The 21846-nt window shown below is 40.5% G+C and overlaps 1 protein-coding gene across 2 annotated transcripts; it reads right to left on the reverse strand.

The window, feature by feature from the left end:
- Positions 1-3374: 3374 nt before the first annotated feature.
- On the reverse strand, positions 3375-20724 carry CCDC126 (coiled-coil domain containing 126). 2 transcript variants are annotated; one of them, XM_006088798.3, is made up of 3 exons: positions 20496-20724; positions 7705-8107; positions 3375-5131 (listed from the first exon to the last, which is right to left on the reverse strand). In XM_006088798.3, exons 2-3 carry the CDS (start codon positions 7940-7942, stop codon positions 4947-4949), a joined length of 423 nt encoding a protein of 140 aa, XP_006088860.1. In that variant the 5' UTR covers positions 7943-8107; positions 20496-20724; the 3' UTR covers positions 3375-4946. The 2 variants fall into 2 exon arrangements, with proteins under 2 accessions (XP_006088860.1, XP_023609616.1); XM_023753848.1 differs by lacking the exon at positions 20496-20724 and adding an exon at positions 19678-19699.
- Between the last annotated feature and the right edge of the window lie 1122 nt (positions 20725-21846).

The raw sequence follows: 21846 nt of genomic DNA on the forward strand, positions 1-21846 counted from the left end.
AGTGCACAAATTTCATGCACTGGGCCTCTAGTCTATCTATATAATAAAGAACTAATATGCTAATTAGACTGAACAGAACGACCGTCTGGACAACCTTCCGGATGACCATCTGAATGACCTTCTAGACGAAGCCAGGGCTGCGAGGGGTTGCGAGGTCTGGCAGAGGCTGAGGGGCTGGGAGGGCTGGCCGGGGCAGCCAGGGCTGCGAGGGCCGAGCTCCTTGCACGAATTTCATGCATCGGGCCTCTAGTTTTTTAATAATCAGGTTCAGAGGCAGACCAAAGAAATAGCTGCCCTTTTATTATATGGGCCAGTAATAATGGACAATGCTAAAAACAATGAGGATTTCCATATCACTTTCACCTCACCTCTCCATGGAAGGTCAATCCTGGCTGAGGACCAGTGCACGAACCATCCCAGATGAAGCAGAAAGGTGGATCCAGAGCTTCTGCAATTTAAAATGCTTGCAAGTCAATAGCCAAGCTTTGGAAAAATAGCTTGAGGTTTTTAAGGCTCTGCCGGTTAGCATTTTAGAAAACCCAGAGAGACAATCTTAGACACAGCCAAGTCATAAGAAAATTGCAGGCTTCTTTAAAAAAAAAAAAATCACTGATGGATCCATTTGTAAAACATAAAGAGGTTAAAAGGAGCAAAATAATAGACCAAGAGTGTGGTCTTGCATACCATTTTGTCTAGCCTCTAGGAAGTGAAAAATTAAATATTTTGGTCCCAGAAAGTCCCTAACCTAAACTTTGCAAATAAAATTTTAGCACCAGAGAACTGCCGGAAGTGAGTTTAAAGTGCCCTGAATCCCATGATGGGTACAGAAAATGGCCTTGAGGGTAGACTGGGAAGATTCTGTTTACCCTGCAGAATATGCACTCATTTGCCCCTACCTTCCCTTTATTCCAAGGTCAAATGTGAGAGACACTATGTGGCAGGTTCATCCATAAGCTCCCAAATACCATACCCCAGTGCTTCTAACTACCTCCGCAGGAATTGACTCATGTCCCATCACCCCCAACCCCAGCCATCCTTGGCCATCAGGCTGAGTGAGTGGGCTACCACCAACGCCTGAGAGCCAAGTGCATAAAGTGTGACGTCTTTGCAGACTCTGCACATTGCTGACCCATTGAGGACAAAGTGAGGAGTGGACGGAGAAGCATTTGTCTCTTGGATCAGAGGAGCTGCTAGGCCCCAGGGACTACATCAGTGGTCGGCAAACTGCGGCTCGTTAGCCACATGCGGCTCTTTGGCCCCTTGAGTGTGGCTCTTCCTAAGCCTTAGGAGTACCCTAATTAAGTTAATAACAATGTACCTACCTATATAGTTTAAGTTTGAAAAATTTGGCTCTCAAAAGACATTTCAATCGTTGTACTGTTGATATTTGGCTCTGTTGACTAATGAGTTTGCCGACCACTGGACTAGATGATGGGAGTAAAGAGGATGCTTGTGATTACTATGCCAAGATCAGCAGAACTGCTAGTGAGACCTGGTAGTCAAGAGCACGGACTCGCGACAGACCCTTCTGGGTGTGAATCTCTGCTATGCAGTCTATAAGGTATGACTCTAGCCCCCGTTTCCAGCTTCTCTGTACCACACTCCCTCACTAACAGACCCTACCTCACAAAGTCTTGAAGATTAAATGAGATATTGAAGAGCATGGCACAGGACAGAGCCTGAGTAGATGCTCAATAACTGTTATTATAACAATCCCATTACGTGGGAGACATTATTAAAAACGAATTCTCCAAACCCTTCCTGCTCTAAATCCTTCCTCCTGGAACACTTTCCCATTTTGACAAGTTTTAATTTAATATGCAAGACATAGCCCCTGCTCCAGAGAGAGGCCTTCCTGACCTGGCCAAGGTCCCCTATCGGGGCCCTCCGGCTTCAGCCATCACTCAAGGCTTTCAGACTCCCAGTTCAAATTTGAAGAAAAGAGTAAAGGTACTTTCCCCCTCCATTTTAAATTCATGAAGATGAGAAACAAACAAGCAAACAAAACAAACACATTTATAGCAAAATTAAGCATAACCTAATGTTATGTGTAAATTCCTAAGCACTGGTGGTTCAAAATGCTTCATTTCCTGCCCTAACTGGTTTGGCTCAGTGGATAGAGCATCAGTCTATGAACTGAAAGATCCCAGGTACCATTCTGGTCCAGGGCACATGCCCGGGTTGTGGGCTCGATCCCCAGTTGGGAGACTTGAAGGAGGCAGCCAATCCATGATTCTCTCTCATCATGGATGTTTCTCTCTTTCCCTCTTCCTTCCTCTCTGAAATCAATAAAAATAACCGTGAAAGTAATGTAAAGAAGTTCATGATAGATTGCACAAAAAGAATGTATAGTATAAATTTTAATAATATAACTAAAGATATAGATGCACAAAGCAGAAAGTGTAGAATGGTTTAGTAACTCATTTTAACAAATATTCATCAGGCACCTATGCTGTGTCAGACACGTTGTATATGCCCAGGTTTTACCAGTGAACGAAATGAAGTTCTTGCCTTCCTGGAGCTCATATTCGAAGAAGCATCAGGAAAAAAAAATTAATATACAATTTAATATTATATATATATCACAACTGTGAAAAAAAAGGAAAAAGGATAAGAAGAATGTTAGAGGTATGCCATTTTAGGCAGGTGGTCAAAAACAACTTCCATTAAGAAGTACCATTTGAGCCAAAACCGGTTTGGCTCAGTGGATAGAGCGTCGGACTGCGGACTGAAGGGTCCCAGGTTCGATTCCGGTCAAGGGCATGTACCTGGGTTGCGGGCACATCCCCAGTAGGAGATGTGCAGGAGGCAGCTGATCGATGTGTCTCTCTCATCAATGTTTCTAACTCTCTATCTCTCTCCCTTCCTCTCTGTAAAAAATCAATAAAATATATTTAAAAAAAAAAAAAAGAAGTACCATTTGAGCATCTGAATGTGAGGGAGGGAACCATGACGATATCTGGGAATAAGAGTTACAAATGGAGAAATATGAAGTCTGAAGCTGCTGATGCAAAAACATGTTTGGTATGCCCTAGGAAGAGAAAGTCAACATGGCTGGAGAGGAATTAAGAAGGAGGAGGTTGGTAAAAGTTTACAAGACAATCGGGAGCAAATTAGGGCTTTTGAGGCCACAGTGAGAATGCTGGATTTTAAGTAGCAATGAGAAGTTAATGAAGAGTGTCAGAAGGGGAAATCAGACTCACATTTATATACTAAAATGTCAACAGCATTTATCCCTGGGTAAAAAAAATTTCGGATTTTTCCCCCCACATTTTGCTTTTCTGTATATCTTGGAACAAACCCAAATTTTCTAAGATTCCTTTTAATTATTAAATGCACAATCACCAGTAAAGAAAAAAACTTATAACACTCTGTAAGTACAAATAATATATTTTATTTCATCCCTGAAAACAACAAAAAAACAAAAATGTCCACATCTAATAAGAAAGACAGAACAATTATTCCAAACTTCACTTGACAATGGTATATAATTCACTTCTTCCATAGAGTACAGAGAATGTTTGGAAAGCTCCCTTTCCTGAAATTTTTTTCGTATTTATTTTAATAAAACATTTTAATTATTGCTACTATGTGTGGTAGCATATTGTAATAATGAATAATATAATATCCAAAACTAAATTCAATATAGTGTAAATCTAGAATCTAGCTGCACTTGGCAGTTATTATAGAGAATAAATACTATGAAATATAGGGCACCATATGGCAATTAAATCTGCTACAAGGGACATTTAAATAAAGGTGTCCTTTGCTCTATGCTAGAATTACCCAAGATTAGGATCTTCTGTGCTATATACATTAACTGTTTTCCTGAAAGAAGAGTCAATCTTCATAATTTAAATTATATCTTAAATGTTTTTAATTATTTTAAGTGGTCATTACATAAAATGAACATCTAATGTATCTATTATACAAATCCAAAATTTCATAAAGCAGGATACTCTTATATAATGTTAACATTTTCCAAGCAATTTAATGTAGCACAAATACCTTTATACATCTATGCATCTGGCTAAAGTCCTTCAGAGCCCCAGTCTCACGAATATCTCCGTCTCCCTTCCCCTGCCAACATAAAGGCAAAATTATCCAAATATGGAAATAATGTGCTTCCTTGACAGCATAGACACTCAACGGGCTAAACTTTTAATACTTATTTTTATCTCATCATAAAAATATCATTTGTTCTTCAGAATACATGTAAGAAAATGTTACATATGAGATTTGAAATTACTATCTTAATGTTCTTTAATTGTCCCAATGTTAAGAATAGGTTACAGACAGTGGCTACTATCCATTTCAAGATTATTCTCATACAAATGTAATTTTTAAAAATATACAATAATTAACCTCCAGTTATTCTGAAGGATAGTGCAAATGAAGACATTCTTTGGGTCATGATTTCAAAACATTCTTTTCAACATTATACTTCCTTGCTCTGCTCATAATCTGAGTAACAAAATATAGTACTGGAAATAAGCACACTTTTTAACAGTATCAGTCTAAGGTTATATATATTGAGAACAAATGACAGAATGATTCAATAACAATATTCTTCACTTGTCTGAAAAACATGTTATATATTTAAATAAATATTTTCTAGAAATGAAGCCATGTCTTTCAGTGTTTTTATTTCAGCTTGATCTCAAACTCAAAAGGTTTATATAAAGATCACCTATCTGCAAACCACATCAACCATGTTACCAAATTCCCTTTAAGGATACAGTTCAGCATTGAAGAGACTTGCCTAAAAGCAAACTAATAACTTTTAAAAATTTATATACAGAATAAGAGTTCCATGATTCCAGCATATTCCTTGAAAATGCAGAGTATTTGCAAAGTATGACTCTATCCTAGCCAGCGGTTTAAAAGCTTTTCTGTCCTTGGATCTAACCCATGGGGATGCAGCAGCACAAGGTGATCTTTAACTGCTATCTAATGTTGCCAGATGCATTAATCCTTTTGTTCGTGGTTACTGGCACCAGATTCCCACTAGTACCATTGGTAGTGTTGGTTGCTGAGCCGTTCACAACAATATAGTCAACTTTGTTCTCTAGTTTCACCAACCGCTGTAAAATGTCATCCAAAAGGACAGCAATTGTTCTTTTTAGATCCGCTGGGGGGTTGGGGGGGGGGGAGAAATCAAAATAAACCATATTAAACATTAATATTTGTGTTTTCATAGTTTGAGGGAAAAAGTGAGCAATTATTAAGTCATCTGAAAGAAAATATACTAGAGAGAAAGCACTCAGATCACAAATAGAAAAGGCCTAATTATTGTAATCAATAGCATCAGAGCTTCTTAAGGGAATTTCAGTGTTATAAATATGGGGGAAACTCTCATTTTTCCAGTGCAATAAAACAGATTTAAAGTCTGGTTAAAAAGTTAATCCGCCGAAGCCGGTTTGGCTCAGTGGATAGAGCGTCGGCCTGTGGACTGAAAGGTCCCAGGTTCGATTCCGGTCAAGGGCATGTACCTGGGTTGCGGGCACATCCCCAGTGGGAGCTGTGCAGGAGGCAGCTGATTGATGTTTCTCTCTCATCGATGTTTCTGACTCTCTATCTCTCTCCCTTCCTCTCTGTAAAAAATCAATAAAATATATTTAAAAAAAAAAAAAAGTTAATCCCACCCAGCCAGTGTGGCTCAATGGTTGAGGGTCAACCTATGAACCAGGAGGTCATAGTTTGATTGCTGGTCAGGGCACATGGCCAGGTTGCAGGCTCAATCCTCAGTAGTGGGCATGCAGGAGGCAGCCAATCAATGTTTCTCTCTCATCATTGATATTTCTATCTCTCTCTCCTTCTTCCTTCCTCTCTGAAATCTATAAAAAATATATATATTTTTAAAACACGCAGCTTATAAAATATCAGGTGTAGAGGGTCTCATTTTTGCTTTTAAAACTGAGTTGTTATACAAAGCTGGGCAGCATAGCATAGACAGTTCTACCTTTTAAAATATCACAGTTATTTTGCTCAAGTAGAATGAATTTTGTTTTCAAGTATTTCTCTGGTTCCAAAAGAATTGCTTCTTCATTATTGGACTAAGCAGAATGCAAAACAATATAACCTGCATCTACATCTGCCACAAATACACCAATCTCAATTTATGCCAACCCCTTCAACTATAGTCATCTACATTTGACCCTCATCACTTCATAAAAAACATCAAGAGGGAAAAGAAAAGATGGAAAGTGTCCAGGGGATTCCCAGATAAAGATGGTAAACTGAACAAAGGCATTTAACCTCTGATGCCTCTGAATATGCCACCAAAACAATGAAGGTGTTTTTTTCTCTTTTTCTTTCCTTTTTAAATCCAGGAGGCCAAAGATAACAAGAGGAGACAATAACAACAAAATTCCAGAAGCTGAAAAGCAGATGAGCACTAACTGACTTAGCAGACCTGAAAACGTTGGATCTTAAAAGAGGAAAAATACCAAGAAGCAATTTGATTTTCTCCTCCGAACCCCACCCTAAAAGGCCCAGTACCAATAAAAACAGGGGTAAAGAAGGGATTAAAAACAGGACTAGCCCTAGCCGGTTTGGCTCAGTGTATAGAGCATCGGCCTGTGGATTCAAGGGTCCCGGGTTCGATTCCGGTCAAGGGCACATGCCCAGGTGTGGGCTGGTCTCCAGTAGGGGGCGTGCTGGAGGCAGCCAATGATTCTCTCTCATCATTGATGCTTCTCTCTCTTCCTCTCCCTTCCTCTCTGAAACCAATAAAAATATATTAAAAACAAAACAAAACAGGACTAGATGAACATTTATAAAGCAATCTGATTCCTATAGTCTTTATACCACTCCAAAACTGGGCAACAGCCCCTCCCCATTGCAGAAAATCTCATGTATTTTCTGAGGCTAGTAAGCAGCTGAGGACCTGGGGACCACACTGAACACTGGGGGCGTAGTGGAAGTTTACATAGTAAGTGCTGAGGCTACCCCTTCTCCTCCAGTCTTTTCCTCTCACTCAGGTCCCAGAACACTTGGGAGACCTATACTCTTCCTCTAGGGAATTTGACTAGGTCAAGAGGAAAAACCTAGATACACTAAGATTCAGGATACCCAAAGATTACAATACATTGTATAATAATTAGCTGGCCTTTATCACGGATTCCTGGGAGGTAGCTCTAAACACCTGGAATTTCCTGAGTGGTAAAGTCTTTGTTACTCATGGTGGGCCCCTGGGACTACACCTGATAGTTTATATTAATAAGATGTATCAGGGCCCTCGCTGGTTTGATTCGGTGGATAGAGCGTCAGCCTGTGGACTGAAGGGTCCCGGGTTCAATTCTGGTCAAGGGCATATACCCAGGTTGCAGGCTCAATCCCCAGTTGGGGCATGCAGGAGGCAGCCGATCAATGATTCTCATCATTGATGTTTCTCTCTCTCTCCCTTCTTCTCTGAAATCAATAAAAATATATTTTAAAAAAAGAATTAGACATAATACTACAAAATATTAATAATTATTAAATTAATGTGATGGATATATGAATATCATATTATTTCTTTTTCAGTGCAATTGAATTTTTCATAATAAAAAGTGAAGAGAACATTATTTGTAGAGGCCAATGCACTAAGTAAAGAGTTAGACTTCCATGACCTATCTTTATTTTGTTTCTTTTTCCATGACTATCTTTAAATCGGGATAGGTTTAAGAGGAGAAAACCAGAAATAGTCTACAGTTAACTTACCATATCCTGCCATAGAAGCACCATTCTCAACATCCATTGTGTTCTTATTTTCCTCTGCTAGAGCTTTAACGTATCTTTTGCTTAAATCTAGTATTTGTTCACGTAACTTGACACTGCTTTGATGTCTTGGTTGTTGAAAAGTATAGTGCAGTAACATCAATCCCCAAATGAATCCAAATACAAGCAACAGTAAACTCAATTTCTGGGACATATTTTTTCTGGAGATTGCAAAAATCATTTCTCCTGAAGCAAACAGACTCAGCTAAAAAGTGGTAACTAAAGGCAAGCCACCAATCAAGATTTTTGAAGGGAAAAAAAATTTCCTCCTCCTCCTCCTCTGCTAATATGGTATATGCTTCATCTTCAGCAAGATTGCCTCCAACTCTCAATTACCTCTGTAAAACTGAGAAGAAAAAAGGCCATTAGTCATAACCTATATCAGTAACAGAATAAACAATGACATATTTAAGAAGAGTTTCTATAAATAGTTTTGATTTGGAACTACATCATCTTCTTTGCCAACTTTCTCCACCACTCAGCAAACTTTCAGGTCTTTATCAGTTTCCTTTACATAGCTCTTCAAAAATTTCAAACAGAAATGTCGATTCATTGAAAATATCTTTTTAAAATACCATCATAATCATAAAATTCTTTGAATGACTTCTTGTCATTTGTAGCTAAAATTATGAATGTAAGATTTATAGGAGATTTCAGTCTATTCAAAACTGGTCACCAATCTAAATGTCTAAAAACTATTCCTTCTCCTCTTTAAAAAAAAAAAAAAGTAGATGCCAAACTTACAAGTTAGAAATGAAGAAAAGTGAAACATTGGAAAATCAAAATACCCATCTGACTTAAAAAAAACAAAACACACAACTACTATATAAGTAAGTGTGCCAATATTTGAAAATGTACTATATAAGTAAGTGTGCCAATATTTGAAAATGTCACTAGAAAATATTACTAATGGCAATTAGAGAATCTTAAGAAGCATTAATCCTAAGATTAAAAGTAAGTTATAATAAATGAATTCGGCAATGTAGCAGGATACAAAATTAACGTCCAGAAATCTATGGCATTTTTATACACCAATAGTGAACTTACAGAAAGAGAGATTAAAAACAACAATCCCATTTACCATTGCATCAAAAAAATTAAGATACCTAGGAGTAAACTTAACTAAGGAGGTAAAAGACCTGTATTCAGAAAACTACAGGACACTGAAAAAAAGAGATAAAGGAAGACATAAGAACATACCGTGGTTCATGGATTGGTAGAATCAACATCATTAAAATGTCCATACTACCCAAAGCAATCTATAGATTCGATGTACTCCCCATTAAAATACCAACGGCATATTTCACAGACCTAGAACGAACTCTCCAAAAATTCATCTGCAATAAAAAAAGACCCCAAATAGCTGTAGCAATCCTGAGAAAGAAGAACAAAGTAGGAGGGATCTCAATACCAGATATCAAACTATACTACAAAGCCACTGTTCTCAAAACTGCCTGGTACTGGCACAAGAACATACAGACCAATGGAATAGAATAGAGACCCCAGAAATCGACCGAAACCACTATGCTCAATTAATATTTGACAAAGGACGAAAGAGCATACAATGGAGTTAAGACAGTCTCTTCAATAAACGGTGCTGGGAAACTTGGTCAGACACATGCAAAAAAATGAAACTACACCACCAACTTACACCATACACAAAAATAAACTCAAAATGGATAAAGGACGTAAACGTAAGACGGGAAAAACCATAAAAATCTTAGAGGAATCACAGGCAGCAAAATCTTAGACATATGCCGAAGCAGTATCTTCACCAATACAACTCCTAGGGCAATGGAAACTAAAGAGAAAATAAACAAATGGGACTACATCAAAATAAAAGGCTTCTGCACAGCAAAGGAAACCATCAACAAAACAAGAAAGCCCACTGTATGAGAGAACATATTTACCAATGTTATCTCAGATAAGGGTTTAATCTCCAATGGGGGGAAAAGGACACATATGTAATACCTCAATCAATAAAAAATTGTTAAAAAGAAAACAATAAGTTCTAAGTTTATACATCTAAGTTTAACACTTGCCAGATGTAATGACAAGTGTTAAAACAGGTTAAATTTTTTTTAATATTTTCAAATTTACAATTCTAAATTTTAAATGATGCAGGTATGTATTTTTATAATTTAAAGAAAAAAGAAAAGGTTATACTTCAATTTTTTAAAAAAGAGAAAGGTCATGATAATTACGGCATCTAGAAAGACCTGAAGAGTAATAACATGTATGAATCACCAAAGTCTCCAGTGAAGAAAATTCTTCAAGGGGTGGGGAGAGGATGAAGAAGGTAAAGGGGTTCAAATATATGGTGACAGAAGGAAACCAGACTTTGGGTGGTGAGCATACTAATGATGTATTATAGAATTGTACACCTGAAACTTGTATAATGTTATAACCAATGCTACCCCAATAAATTTAATTTTAAAATGTTTTAAAATTAAATTTATATAATTTATATAATCTTTAATTATGTTTAATGGAGTATATTCTTTAGGTAAAAGTATATCTGGAGTCAAAAAATACATGTCACAGCTTAACAGATATTTACTGGGGCAGTATATACTAGGTACTAGGGGAAACTATGTTCTTGCCCTAAAAATTTATTTCCTAGCACAACTTCTTTTTTAAATAATAAAAATAAGCCTGCCTGGTGTGGCTCAGTGGTTGAGCATCAACCCATGCACCAGGAAGTCACAGGTTCACTTCCCAGTCAGGGAGCATGCAGGAGGCAACTGATCAATGTTGATGTTTCTCTCTCTCTCTCTCCCCCTCTCCCTTCCTCTATGAAATCAATAAAATATCTTTTTTTAAAAGAATTAAGCCCTAGCTGGTTTGGCTCAGTAGATATAGTGTTGGCCTGTGAACCCTTCGGTCCTGGGTTCAATTCTGGTCAAGTGCATGTACCTTGGTTGCAGGCTCCACCCTGGCCCGGGCCCTCATCAGGGCACCTGCAGGAGGCAACCAATCGATGTGTTTCTCTCAATCAATATTTCTCTCTGTCTTTCTCTCTTCCACTCTCTCTAAAATCAATGGAAAAATATCCTTGGGTGAGGATTAAAAAAATAAATAAATAACATAAAAAAGGCTTGTTTAGAAGCAATCCATTGTGATTAAGGTATATTATTTGCTTGGAAAAAAAAGAATTAATTAATTACCAGTACTAAAAGATGACATAACATCAAGATGATGATGAGAACAGTTCATCTTCCAAATAGCCCAAAATGAGACTAGCATATCGTTAAATGCTATCTTAGCCAAAAGAATTTCAAAACCTCATTAGCTTACTCTAACCCATGTTCATCTTCTAACTCTCACGGCACATTACTTTACACCAACTGATTTTACACATAGTGTCATCCAATCACGTGAGCCCTCTCTCCTTACGTCTCAGGTCCCTTAAGGGTAACACGCCCTACACTGCTGCCACAAATCCCACAGAGCCTGGTGAACAATCAGCATAGATGCCCTATAGTTCACTTTGAACACATCCCTGAGCCTAACCCAGGGGTGGGCAAACTTTTTGACTCGAGGGCCACAATGCGTTCTTAAACTGGACCGGAGGGCCGGAACAAAAGTATGGATGGAGTGTTAGTGTGAACTAATATAAATTCAAAGTAAACATCATTACATAAAAGGGTACAGTCTTTTTTTTTTTTTTTAGTTTTATTCATTTCAAACGGTCCGTATCCGGCCAGCGGGCCGTAGTTTGCCCACGGCTGGCCTAACCCCACCTCCTCCCAAGCAGCAATGTGACTTCCCTGCAATGCTTTTTGGGTGTGACGGGGCAGAGAAGATAGAAATTTTGAGATAAAATTAAACTATTTTCAATTATCCATTTCTAGTTTGGAAGAACCTGGGAAGAAATCTAATCCAATCCCCTCATATTTCAGATGAAGAAACCAATGCCCAGAAATGTTAAGTGTCTTGCCTAAAATGACACAATCAGTTTGTGGGAAAAACTGTATTGGTCCAGAACACAGGTCCTAACTCACTATTTAGGTTTTTCTCTATACCACACTACCTCCTCTGCCTCCACTGAATGAGTAGTAACATTAAGTGAAGCTTGTTACTAGTATTTTTTGCTTTAAAAGAATATAACCAGAAAATAGTAATGGCAGTTTAGAGCAAATTCTTAAGATATATAACTTGTGCTATTCATTCAATTATCAAGTTGGCACATTTAAGTTTTAAATATGCTTTATTCACATAAATCAAAGTATTACAATGTTGCTACAAAAAGGATTTAAGCAATCTTAGATCTTTGTGTTTTTTTTACATAGGCAAAATACTACAATAGAAAAGATATGAAGTAAACAAAGATAAATACAAGGTCTTCTGGAAGTAGACACCTTCACCATGACCAGCAAACACACTAGGAAGAAAAATTAAAAAAAAAAAAAAAAAAAAGAACTTGGGGAGAAGGAACTGAGGAGAGGATGCATAAAGGCCTAGGCTCAAGCACAGCCTTTACCACATGCAGTTTCATTTAAAGCATCAAAGAACTTGGTTTATTCATTCATTTTGCTCACTTATTCATTCACAATATTTATTAAAGCACCTACTATGTGCAGAAACTGGAGATGTAAAAGGTGAAACAAGATAAAACAGGATCCTTGTTCTTCTGGAGAATATGCTTTAGTAGAAGTAGGACAATAAAAAAGCAAACACAGAGGAGAAACCAAGATGGCGACATAGGTAAACACCTGAAATTGCTGCCTCCCACTACCACTTCAAAAATATACTAAAAGACAAAACGGACATCATCCAGAACCACAGGAAGGCTGGCTGAGTGGAAATTCTACAACTAGAAGGAAAGAGAAAAGCACACTGAGACTCAGAGGAGGTGCGGAAGTAAAGCGCAGAGGTACGGAGGCGCACTCGGAAAGGGCTGGCAACTGAGGACGTGGTTGTCTTTTTCAATCGGGAGGGAGTCTCAAGCTCCTGACTGCTCTGAACTCGAGTTACGGGCGAGTCTCTGGGGACCCAGACTCATACAGGAGAAACTGGACTGTCTGGCATCGGGCGGAACTCGAGGGCAGCTTTCTCTCAGAGGTGCTTGCAGCGATTACCGAGGAACAGTGAGACCCGGGTCCTCTTAGGGCAGGGCTGAGGATCAGCCATAACTGTTTGCTCCGCCCTGTTGATTCCCTGAGACTGCGCCCCACCCAAGCTGTGAGCAGAGGCTTTTGCATATGAAAGGCCTGGCCCTTTGCAATCTAAAATTACCTAACAAACTGCAGCTGGGTCAGAGAGACCCAGAACATCCAAAAGAAGGCCCAAGGCCCCACAGCAGCTTACAATGCTTCACAGCTGGGCCTCATCTGGGCACCTCCAAACCCCAAACAAAGAAGAGGAATCTGTAGATCTCTCCGTAGCTCCTGCTGGGTAGCCTCAGGCAGAGGTTAAATTAACACCTCATTAGAGATCCAAGAGCCAGTGTACCCAGTGCTCCAAGTGGGACCATCCAGATTACAACTCCTCAGATCCATAAGGGACACACTCAGGGGGCAGACTCAGTGAGCACCAAAGCCCCACTGAAGCAAGTCTTGCCGCTAAGGGTGTCCCCAGCACAGAAGTTCTCCCACTGTAGACAGAGCTGATTCTCACAGCCAATTGGCCTGGAGGTCAATTCCTCCCAGTGATACCTACAACAATCAAGGCTTAACTACAACAAGACTGTGCACAACGCCCACAAAGGCTGAGCCACTGGGCCCTATAGGACACCTAGCACAGAAAGCCACTCTATCAACACAGGGAAGCAGCCAAAATGCGGAGACAAAGAAACAGGTCAGAAATGGAGGAAAGCAAACTACTGGATATAGAGTTCAAAACCACGGTTATAAGGTTTTTCAAGAATTTTCTAGAAACCTCCGATAAATTTAGTGAGACCCTCAATAAATCTAGTGAGACCCTCAAGGATATGAAAAAGGACCAACTAGAAATTAAGCATACACTGACTGAAATAAAGAATATTATACAGAAATCCAACAGCAGACCAGAGGATCGCAAGAATCAAGTCAAAGATTTGAAATATGAAGAAGCAAAAAACACCCAACCGGAAAAACAAAAAGAAAAAATAATCCAAAAATATGAAGATAGTGTAAAGAGCCTCTGGGACAACTTCAAGTGTACCAACATCCGAATTATAGGGGTGCCAGAAGAAGAGAGAGAGCAAGATATAGAAAACCTATTTGAAGAAATAATGACAGAAAGCTTCCCCTACTTGATGAAAGAAACAGACTTACAAGTCCAGGAAGCACAGAGAACCCCAAACGAAAGGAATCCAAAGAGGACCACACCAAGACACATCATAATTAAAATGCCAAGAGCAAAAGACAAAGAGAGACTCTTAAAAGCAGCAAGAGAAAAACAGTCAGTTACCTACAAGGGAGTACCCATACAACTGTCAGCGGATTTCTCAACAGAAACTATGCAGGCCAGAAGGGAGTGGCAAGAAATATTCAAAGTGATGAATACCAAGAACCTACAACCAAGATTACTTTACCCAGCAAAGCTATCATTCAGAATTGAAGGTCAGATAAAGAGCTTCACAGATAAGAAAAAGCTAAAGGAGTTCATCACCACCAAACCAATATTATATGAAATGCTGAAAGGTATTCTATAATAAGAGGAAGAAGAAAAAGGTAAAGATACAAATTATGAACAACAAATACATATCTATCAACAAGTGAATCTAAAAATCAAGTGAATAAAAAAATCTGATGAACAGAATAAACTGGTGAATATAATAGAATCAGGGGCATAGAAAGGGAGTGGACTGACAATTCTCAGGGGGAAAGGGGTGTGGGGGGTGCGGGAAGAGACGGGATAAAAATCGTACACCTATGGATGAGGACAGCGGTGGGGGTGGGGGAGGGCAGAAGGTGGGGTGGGAATTGGGTGGAGGGGAGCTATGGGGGGGAAAAAGAGGAACCACTGTAATAATCTGAACAATAAAGATTTAATTTTAAAAAAAAAAGCAAACACAGAAACAAACTAAATTCAGCCTGTAAATTGCTATGGAGAAAATAAACAGGACAATGTGAGAATGTCTAGGGAGTCTAAATGAGGTGTAAGGTCAAGGAAGACCGGAGTTCTGATCTGAGAAAAAAGAAGCACAAAGTCTGGTTCCAATTACCTTTTAACTAAAACCTTTAGAATTCTTTTCTGACCAGAATCTTGGGAGCAGACAGTAAATTCCTTATTCTTACCCTCCTCAGTACAAACCAATGAGAATGAGAGGGATCCCAATCCCCAGCATGGAATGGCCTGGTTTGCAGAAATCATCCAAAGTGAACAGAAGGAAAGCTGCAAGCAAGGAAAGCTGTGTCCCCCTTTCTTATGAGAATGACAGTTGCTGTTTGGTAATATACAGGAACAATAATGATTTAATATGGTGATCTTTATACAGAAAAATGTATTCTTATTGGTGTTTTCTAATATGAAAGGGCAGTGGCAAGATGGGGTGTGGAATAAAGTCTAGGTAGCAATCCACTGTCAAGTTAATTTATTGTTATTAAGCATTTTTAATATAATTTTTTCAAACTCTAAAATATTCCTTGTTAAAGAACACACACATATCAAAAACAAAGAACATGGGAAAATTGTTTTCCTTATATTTATTACTGGACTTAACGTCCCCACTCCAATTTGCAAGACCTTTGGAGATCTGTAAAGCTCCAAAGATCTGGTTTAAGTCCAAACAGCAAACATCAAACAACTAGATATTTAAGCAAATTGTCAGTGGTTTCTCCCTAGCCAGGACAAATATATTAATCTAACATTATTACTAAGGATAAATAAAGACAGATAATCGGTGAATATTTAAACTAGAACACTCTCATAAACATAATGTGATGCACAAAGAGAAGTGACTACCCAACATCAAACAAAAGGGGAAAATTAGGCATCCAAACTTTCAACCCAGGAATCCAATGTTTTCCAAAAACAAGAAACAAAATTGACTTAATAGTTTGCAACTGGCATTTGTTTAAAAAACAAGATAAAATAGAAACCATCAGAGTAGACTGCGCCCACTACAGATTTTGTTTTGCAAAACTTTTCTTTTAGTTTACATATATATATCTTTTTCATACACAGGTACACACATGCACACACAGAGCTATACATCTATGGAATCTTGATATAGACTTTTGTTATGGGCTGCAGTCAAAAAATTTAAAAACACTGCATTTCACGCTACCTGTCCTGAAATACTTCCTTGTATTTTTATGTAAATATTGCAATAGCAACATTAAAAATATTAATGGATGGCTAATCCTACCTTAAAAACCTCTCCTTCAAATCGCATTTCTGCACTTCTTTGGCAATCTGCTTCATGAACCAATATGGCCACAGCTAAAGCAACTACCTACAGCAATAATATCAGCAACTAGCAAGCAGAGACCCTCTCACTTAGCCAAAGGTACTACTGCAAGAATGGCTATTAGTCTCCTAAGAAATTTACAGCTAGAGAAGCAGATATTTATTACAAAAAGGACACAGTATGTTCACCAGAGCTCAGAGGTTCAGAAAGTTCTCTCCAAAAAAGGCTCAGAAACAAATTCTCCACAGATTTGATCTTGGAATGTAATTTCAGGGGGAAAGGGCATTTCTAAATGTCTTAAATTACTAAAATACTTTCTCTACATAATATTGCCTAAGGTTAATATCTGGGGGGGGGGGGGGGGGAATTTAAAACAGGACACATTCCCTCCCAAATAGGTGTAAGAATTTAAAAGGTAACTGCCTTGGGAAAAGCTACACTAAAATTCCCGCTGGGAAACAGAAAAATCATATCTAAAGAAATTAGAACATTTTTATTTTGGTTTTTTGTTAAACCCCACCTGGGGGTATTTTTTCACTGATTTTAGGGGAGGGGGAAGAGAAAGGGAAAAACAGAGAGAAACATCGATGTGAGAGAAACACATTGATTGATTGTCTCCTGCATGCTCCACAACCAGGGCCCGAGCTGGGGAGCAGACGGCAACCAAGATACACGCCCTTGACCAGAATCGAACCCGGGACCCTTTGGTCCACAGGCCAATGCTCTATCCACTGAGCCAAACCGGCTAGGGCTAAAGATATTAGATCATTTTTAGATGGCACTTTTGGGAGAGAGAAGAGAAGACTACAACACTGAAGAGTGCAAAAGATAGAAAAATCTGGGTAAAGTAAGTCAGGGTTAAGAATAGAACATGTTAAGGCAAACGGGAAACTACTCAGTCACTATGCCATAGTAAAATTTTAATCTAAAATGTATTATGCAGTACTGGCTATTTCAGTCACAGAGTCTGACCTGCCCACAGCCCCAGCCAATCATGTTTTGTGCCACATGACCCCACTTCCCCTTCCACAGCTGACTAGACTAGCACTGTGCACCTTTGCCTGAGGCCTTGGACAAAAAGAGGCCCTTAAGAAAACCAGGATGTTGATTTGAGAGCAGGAGCAAAAGGGGAAAGAATTCACAAAAAAGAAACAATGAAGTTAGATTAGGGGATTGACAACCAGAGTTGTATACAAAGAAGCAGACATAATAGGTAAACTGAGGCTATGAGTAAAAAAAAAAAAAGAGGTACAAGCAGTAAGTAAGGAGGAAGAGAGCTAAGCATGTCAACAATGCAGAGGAAGCACATGCAGATCATGAAAGAGATTCGGGTTTGTGGCAGCTTTCTAGATCTTTCACATGTATCGCCTTCCTCAAGGTGGAAATACACACAAATAAATGACTGAAAAGGTTTGCATCCTTTTTTTTCCCCCACATTAAAAAGAATGCCTAAAAACCCTTATCATTGAAAGTCTGAGCTAGAAGAGTCCTTGGAATCAGACCAACTCACTAGCTTAGAGAGGAGGAAATCCAGGACCACAGCGGAACCTAAGGTCACACAGGTCGTGACAGAGCCGGACGAGAACCAAGGACTCCTGTTCCTGTAGTCATCACCCTCTGTCCTCCACTATTCTAAATAGCACCAACATGGAAACGTTTTTTTTTCCAAAACAAGTATTTTTGCCACATGTTTTTAAATGAATCAGCAATCTTTATGTGCATATGCCATCTCCCACAGTTTAAGTTTTCCACTTGCATACTCTCTGGCTCTCTGTTATCTTTATGAAATACAGTCATTAGATTTCTCCGTTTCTACTGAAAAAAAATTTTTAAATACATCTGTCACTAAAGACATTACACAGAATATTCATCAGGCCCCACTATAACTGTACATTCAAATAGAGCATCACTCAGGACATATTTTACCTACTACACAGTAGTGTTCAAACTCAAAATAGTACAAAACAGACATTTTAAATGAAAAATTTTTTTCAACTAAGGACCATAAAGATTTCTTTGAAGAAAAACTCATCACCAATATCAGTCAAATTTAGGAGAAAACAGTGCAAGAACAACCCAAACGAAAGAGGGGCTAATGTGAAATATTTCAAGTCATTTCCTTACAAAATGTATTACATCAAATCAATTGTCCTGAGAACAAAAACTGCAACTTGGAAACACAGATCCATCCCAAAGGGAGGAAATGAATAACCAGTGAGAAAGAACAGAGAGAAGTAAAAAGAAGTTTGATACAGGGTTGAAAAGAGGGTGAAGCTGAAAAGATGGTGAAACCCCTCCTCAGGACTGCAGATGCTGACTCTGCCAAAACACTTAAGCTCCTCTAAGGATCCCGCAAAGGACAAAGCTGGGGGGAGGGGGGTGAAGGAGTTCTTGTCTGTATTTCCAAAGCTGATCCACAGAAAAGCAGAGTCATCAATTTCCTAAGACCGTTCTCAGCCATCTTAAAACAGTGTAAATTAAGACAGCATATTCTTTTAAATTCTTTGCTTAGGTTTAAGGTGCACAAGGCACAAAGTGAAGAACACTAGAGTGATAGTGATTATGGAAAGAAAAACAAAACTCACAAATCCAGAGGCTACTTCAGTGCAGCTAATAAACATATCATATTCAAAAGATTTATTTTTTGTTAAATAAAGAATTCGTGGCACTGTAAGTATACTACTATCCTCACCACTTAAAGGTATGCAGTTTATTGCCATTTGATCGGTGACAAAACTCAGGCCTCAGGATTGGAACCCAGGCTGTCTGAGCCACACTTTTGAGAGTAGTTTCAGTTCCTCCTGACCAGTCACCCAGGAGTTGAGTTTTGAAGAGGGAGCTAAAAAGGGGCATTTGAGCACTAGCCGGTTTGGCTCAGTGGATAGAGCCTCAGCGCTCGGACTGAAGGGTCCTGGGTTCGATTCTGGTCAAGGGCAAGTACCTTGGTTGCAGGCTGCCCGACTGGGATGCGTGCTGGAGGCAACCAATAAGTGTGAAACACATTGATGCTCCTCTCTGTCTCTCCCCCGCCTTCCACTCTCTCTAAAAAAATCAATGGGGCCCTAACTGGTGTTGCTCAGCGGATAGCCGGCCTGCGGACTCAAGGGTCCCGGGTTCAATTCCAGTCAAGGGCATGTACCTTGGTTGTGAGCACATCCCCAGTGGGGAGTATGCAGGAGGCAGCTGATCAATGTTTCTAACTCTCTATCCCTCTCCCTTCCTCTCTGTAAAAAATCAATAAAATATATTTTAAAAATATATTTTAAAAATCCATGGGAAAATATCTTCGGGTGAGGAGTAACAAAAAAATAAGTAAAATTATTTGTGACAGTTTAAACAGGAGTTGGGGGGCACTTGACTTTTATCTCTCAAAGTTGTGGAAGCAAAAGGGGCCACACACTAAATCTGAGCAGCTGGGGGGAAACCAGCATGGTGAACCTGACAAACTCAGCGATGGTCTGACATGAAAACTTCCTAACTAACAGCAAGGGCAGCCCTGTCCTCGGGGGTATCTTCCCTGACAAAGGTCAATCTTTCCCTTAACCGAGCCTGTCTATGGTTTTTTTGCATGAACATACCTTTGGAATGTCATGGTGATGTCCTTTTTTCCAGACCCCTCGGGTACAATCACTGCATCAGAGCACAGAATCCTTCACTGTTCTCGTTATCTGTTAATTGTTTTAACTATCCCATACCACCAGCATAAAAGTAGGTGTTCACCCATTTTACTTTTTTTCCAATCTCAGATCTCACTGCTTTGCTTCCTCCCATCTCCCTCATCTATCACCAATGGATTTCAGGTAACCCCCTCCGGTTTTACCCTTGGGTTCTGATATGTGAAATAAGTGGCAAAACTGCCATGGCCCTGGGCATTGTATCCATCTGTTGAGATGTTGCTCCCCGACAATTAACCTCAGTTTGGCTCAAATAAACTCAAACACTTCTTATAGATGTGAACGTTTCTGACCTCGACCGAGTAGAACAGAGCCCCGCTGTCAAAACACAGAAAGAGAAGTGAGCGCGGCTGCGGCGCCCGCTCCATCCCTGCAGCTCAGGTCCGCGCACCCCGCGCGGGCGGCCGCGGGACCCAGCCCGCCCCGCTCCGACCACGCAGCCAGAGCCACGCTCGGTTCCCCGCGCTGTCAGACCCGGAGGGGCGGGGGGACAAAGAGCCGCGCACCCCCCTTCCCCACCCTGACCCCTCGCCGCCGCCGCCGCCGCGGGTCCCCAAGCCAGGTCTCCTCCGACGCCCCGCGGCAGCGACCGGGGTGCGGCGGGGGGCGGGGCACAACGGAGCAGGGGCGGCCGCCGCCGGAGGGGTGTCGCGAGCGAGCGACGCGGGCCGGGCCGCCCGGGACGCCTCCACCCCGGCTTCCCTCTGCCCCCTCCCCATTACCTTGCCGGTGGGCTACTTGTCACCGACGCCGCCGCCGGCAGGCTCCTGGGCGGCGCGGCGAAAGCCGATTCGAGGGCGTCAGTGGCGTCCCGCGCTAGTGAAGCAGCCTCCAGGTCGGGATGAAGACAGGACGCGACTGGGAAGCGGCGGCGAGGTTGGTTTCCAGCTTGTGGAGATTCTACTCTGCTCGTCCCTCGCACTCCGCTTCCGCTCCGCCTCCCGCCGGCCGGGCCCTTCCCCCTCTTCGGAGGCGAGCGGCCCGCGTCGCGCGGCATTGTGGGAGTTGTAGTCCCAGAATGCAAAAGAGGCGGCACGTGCCCCGAGCCCGCAGGCACCGACTTCGGGTCAGGACGACGCCGTTGCGTGGCAACCGGAGGGCCGGCCCGCTCCTTCTTCCGGATTGGAAGAAGGTTTAGAGAGGCGTACTCTGCCTTTGTCTCTGCAGTTGCTGGAAAAGGAGTGTGGGCTTCTTACTTCTGACCCTGCAGCAGGGAACCAACAATTCCAAGCTGTTGGTTTGAGGCAAAAGGACTTTGTAGTGATTAAAAGTGCGCTACAGCCCGGCGGCGTGGCTCAGTGGTTGAGCATCCACCTAGGAACCTGAACGGGTTGTGGGCTCCATCCCGTGTGGGGTGTGCAGGATGAAGCCAATCAATGATTCCCCTGCATCATTGATGTTTCTCTCCCTCTCCCTTCCTCTCTGAAATCAATAAAAATATGTTTTTTTTAAAAAAGTGAGCTACATATATTGTCCCTGAATGTCCTTAGCCAGTGGAGTAAGGCAAGAAAAGTAAAAGGTTTACTAGGAAGAAACAAAACTGTTATTCTTCACAGGTGATAAAATTGTGTGTGGCAAATCCGAAAGCATCTACAGATGAATCGATAAAACTAATAAATTTAACAGGGTTAATAAATCTTTTTATTTATTTATTTATTTATTTATTTTGTTGTTGTTGTTAATCCTATTTTTTCCATTGCTTTTTAGAGAGAGTGGAAGGGAGGAAGAGAGTCAGAGAGAAAAAGCAATGTGAAGGAAACACATCATTTGGTTGCTGCACGTCTGGAGCCTGCAACCGATAAGTCCTCAGGCTGAGGCTCCAACCACTGAGCCAAACCGACTATGACTAAATATGATTTTTTAAATATGATTTCGCCCAGCCAGCATGGCTCAGTGGTTCAGTATAGACCTAGAATCAGTAGGTCATAATTCAATTCCCGGTCTGGGCATATGCCTGGGTTGTAGACTAGATCCCCAATATGGCGCCTGCAGGAGGCAGCCAATCAATGATTTTCTCTCATCACTGATGTTTCCAGCTCTCTCTCCCTGTCTGAAATCAATAAAAATATACTT

The sequence above is a fragment of the Myotis lucifugus genome, unplaced genomic scaffold (genome assembly GCF_000147115.1).
Source record: "Myotis lucifugus unplaced genomic scaffold, Myoluc2.0 scaffold_52, whole genome shotgun sequence".
NCBI lineage: Eukaryota > Metazoa > Chordata > Mammalia > Chiroptera > Vespertilionidae > Myotis > Myotis lucifugus.

Bases quoted from the DNA above. Each gene is read 5' to 3' on its own strand.
- CCDC126 (XM_006088798.3), bottom strand. From the start codon at position 7,942: ATGATTTTTGCAATCTCCAGAAAAAATATGTCCCAGAAATTGAGTTTA. The intron at 5,132-7,704 runs GTAAGTTAACTG...CCAACCCCCCAG, and splicing joins TGCTTCTATGGCAGGATATG to CGGATCTAAAAAGAACAATT.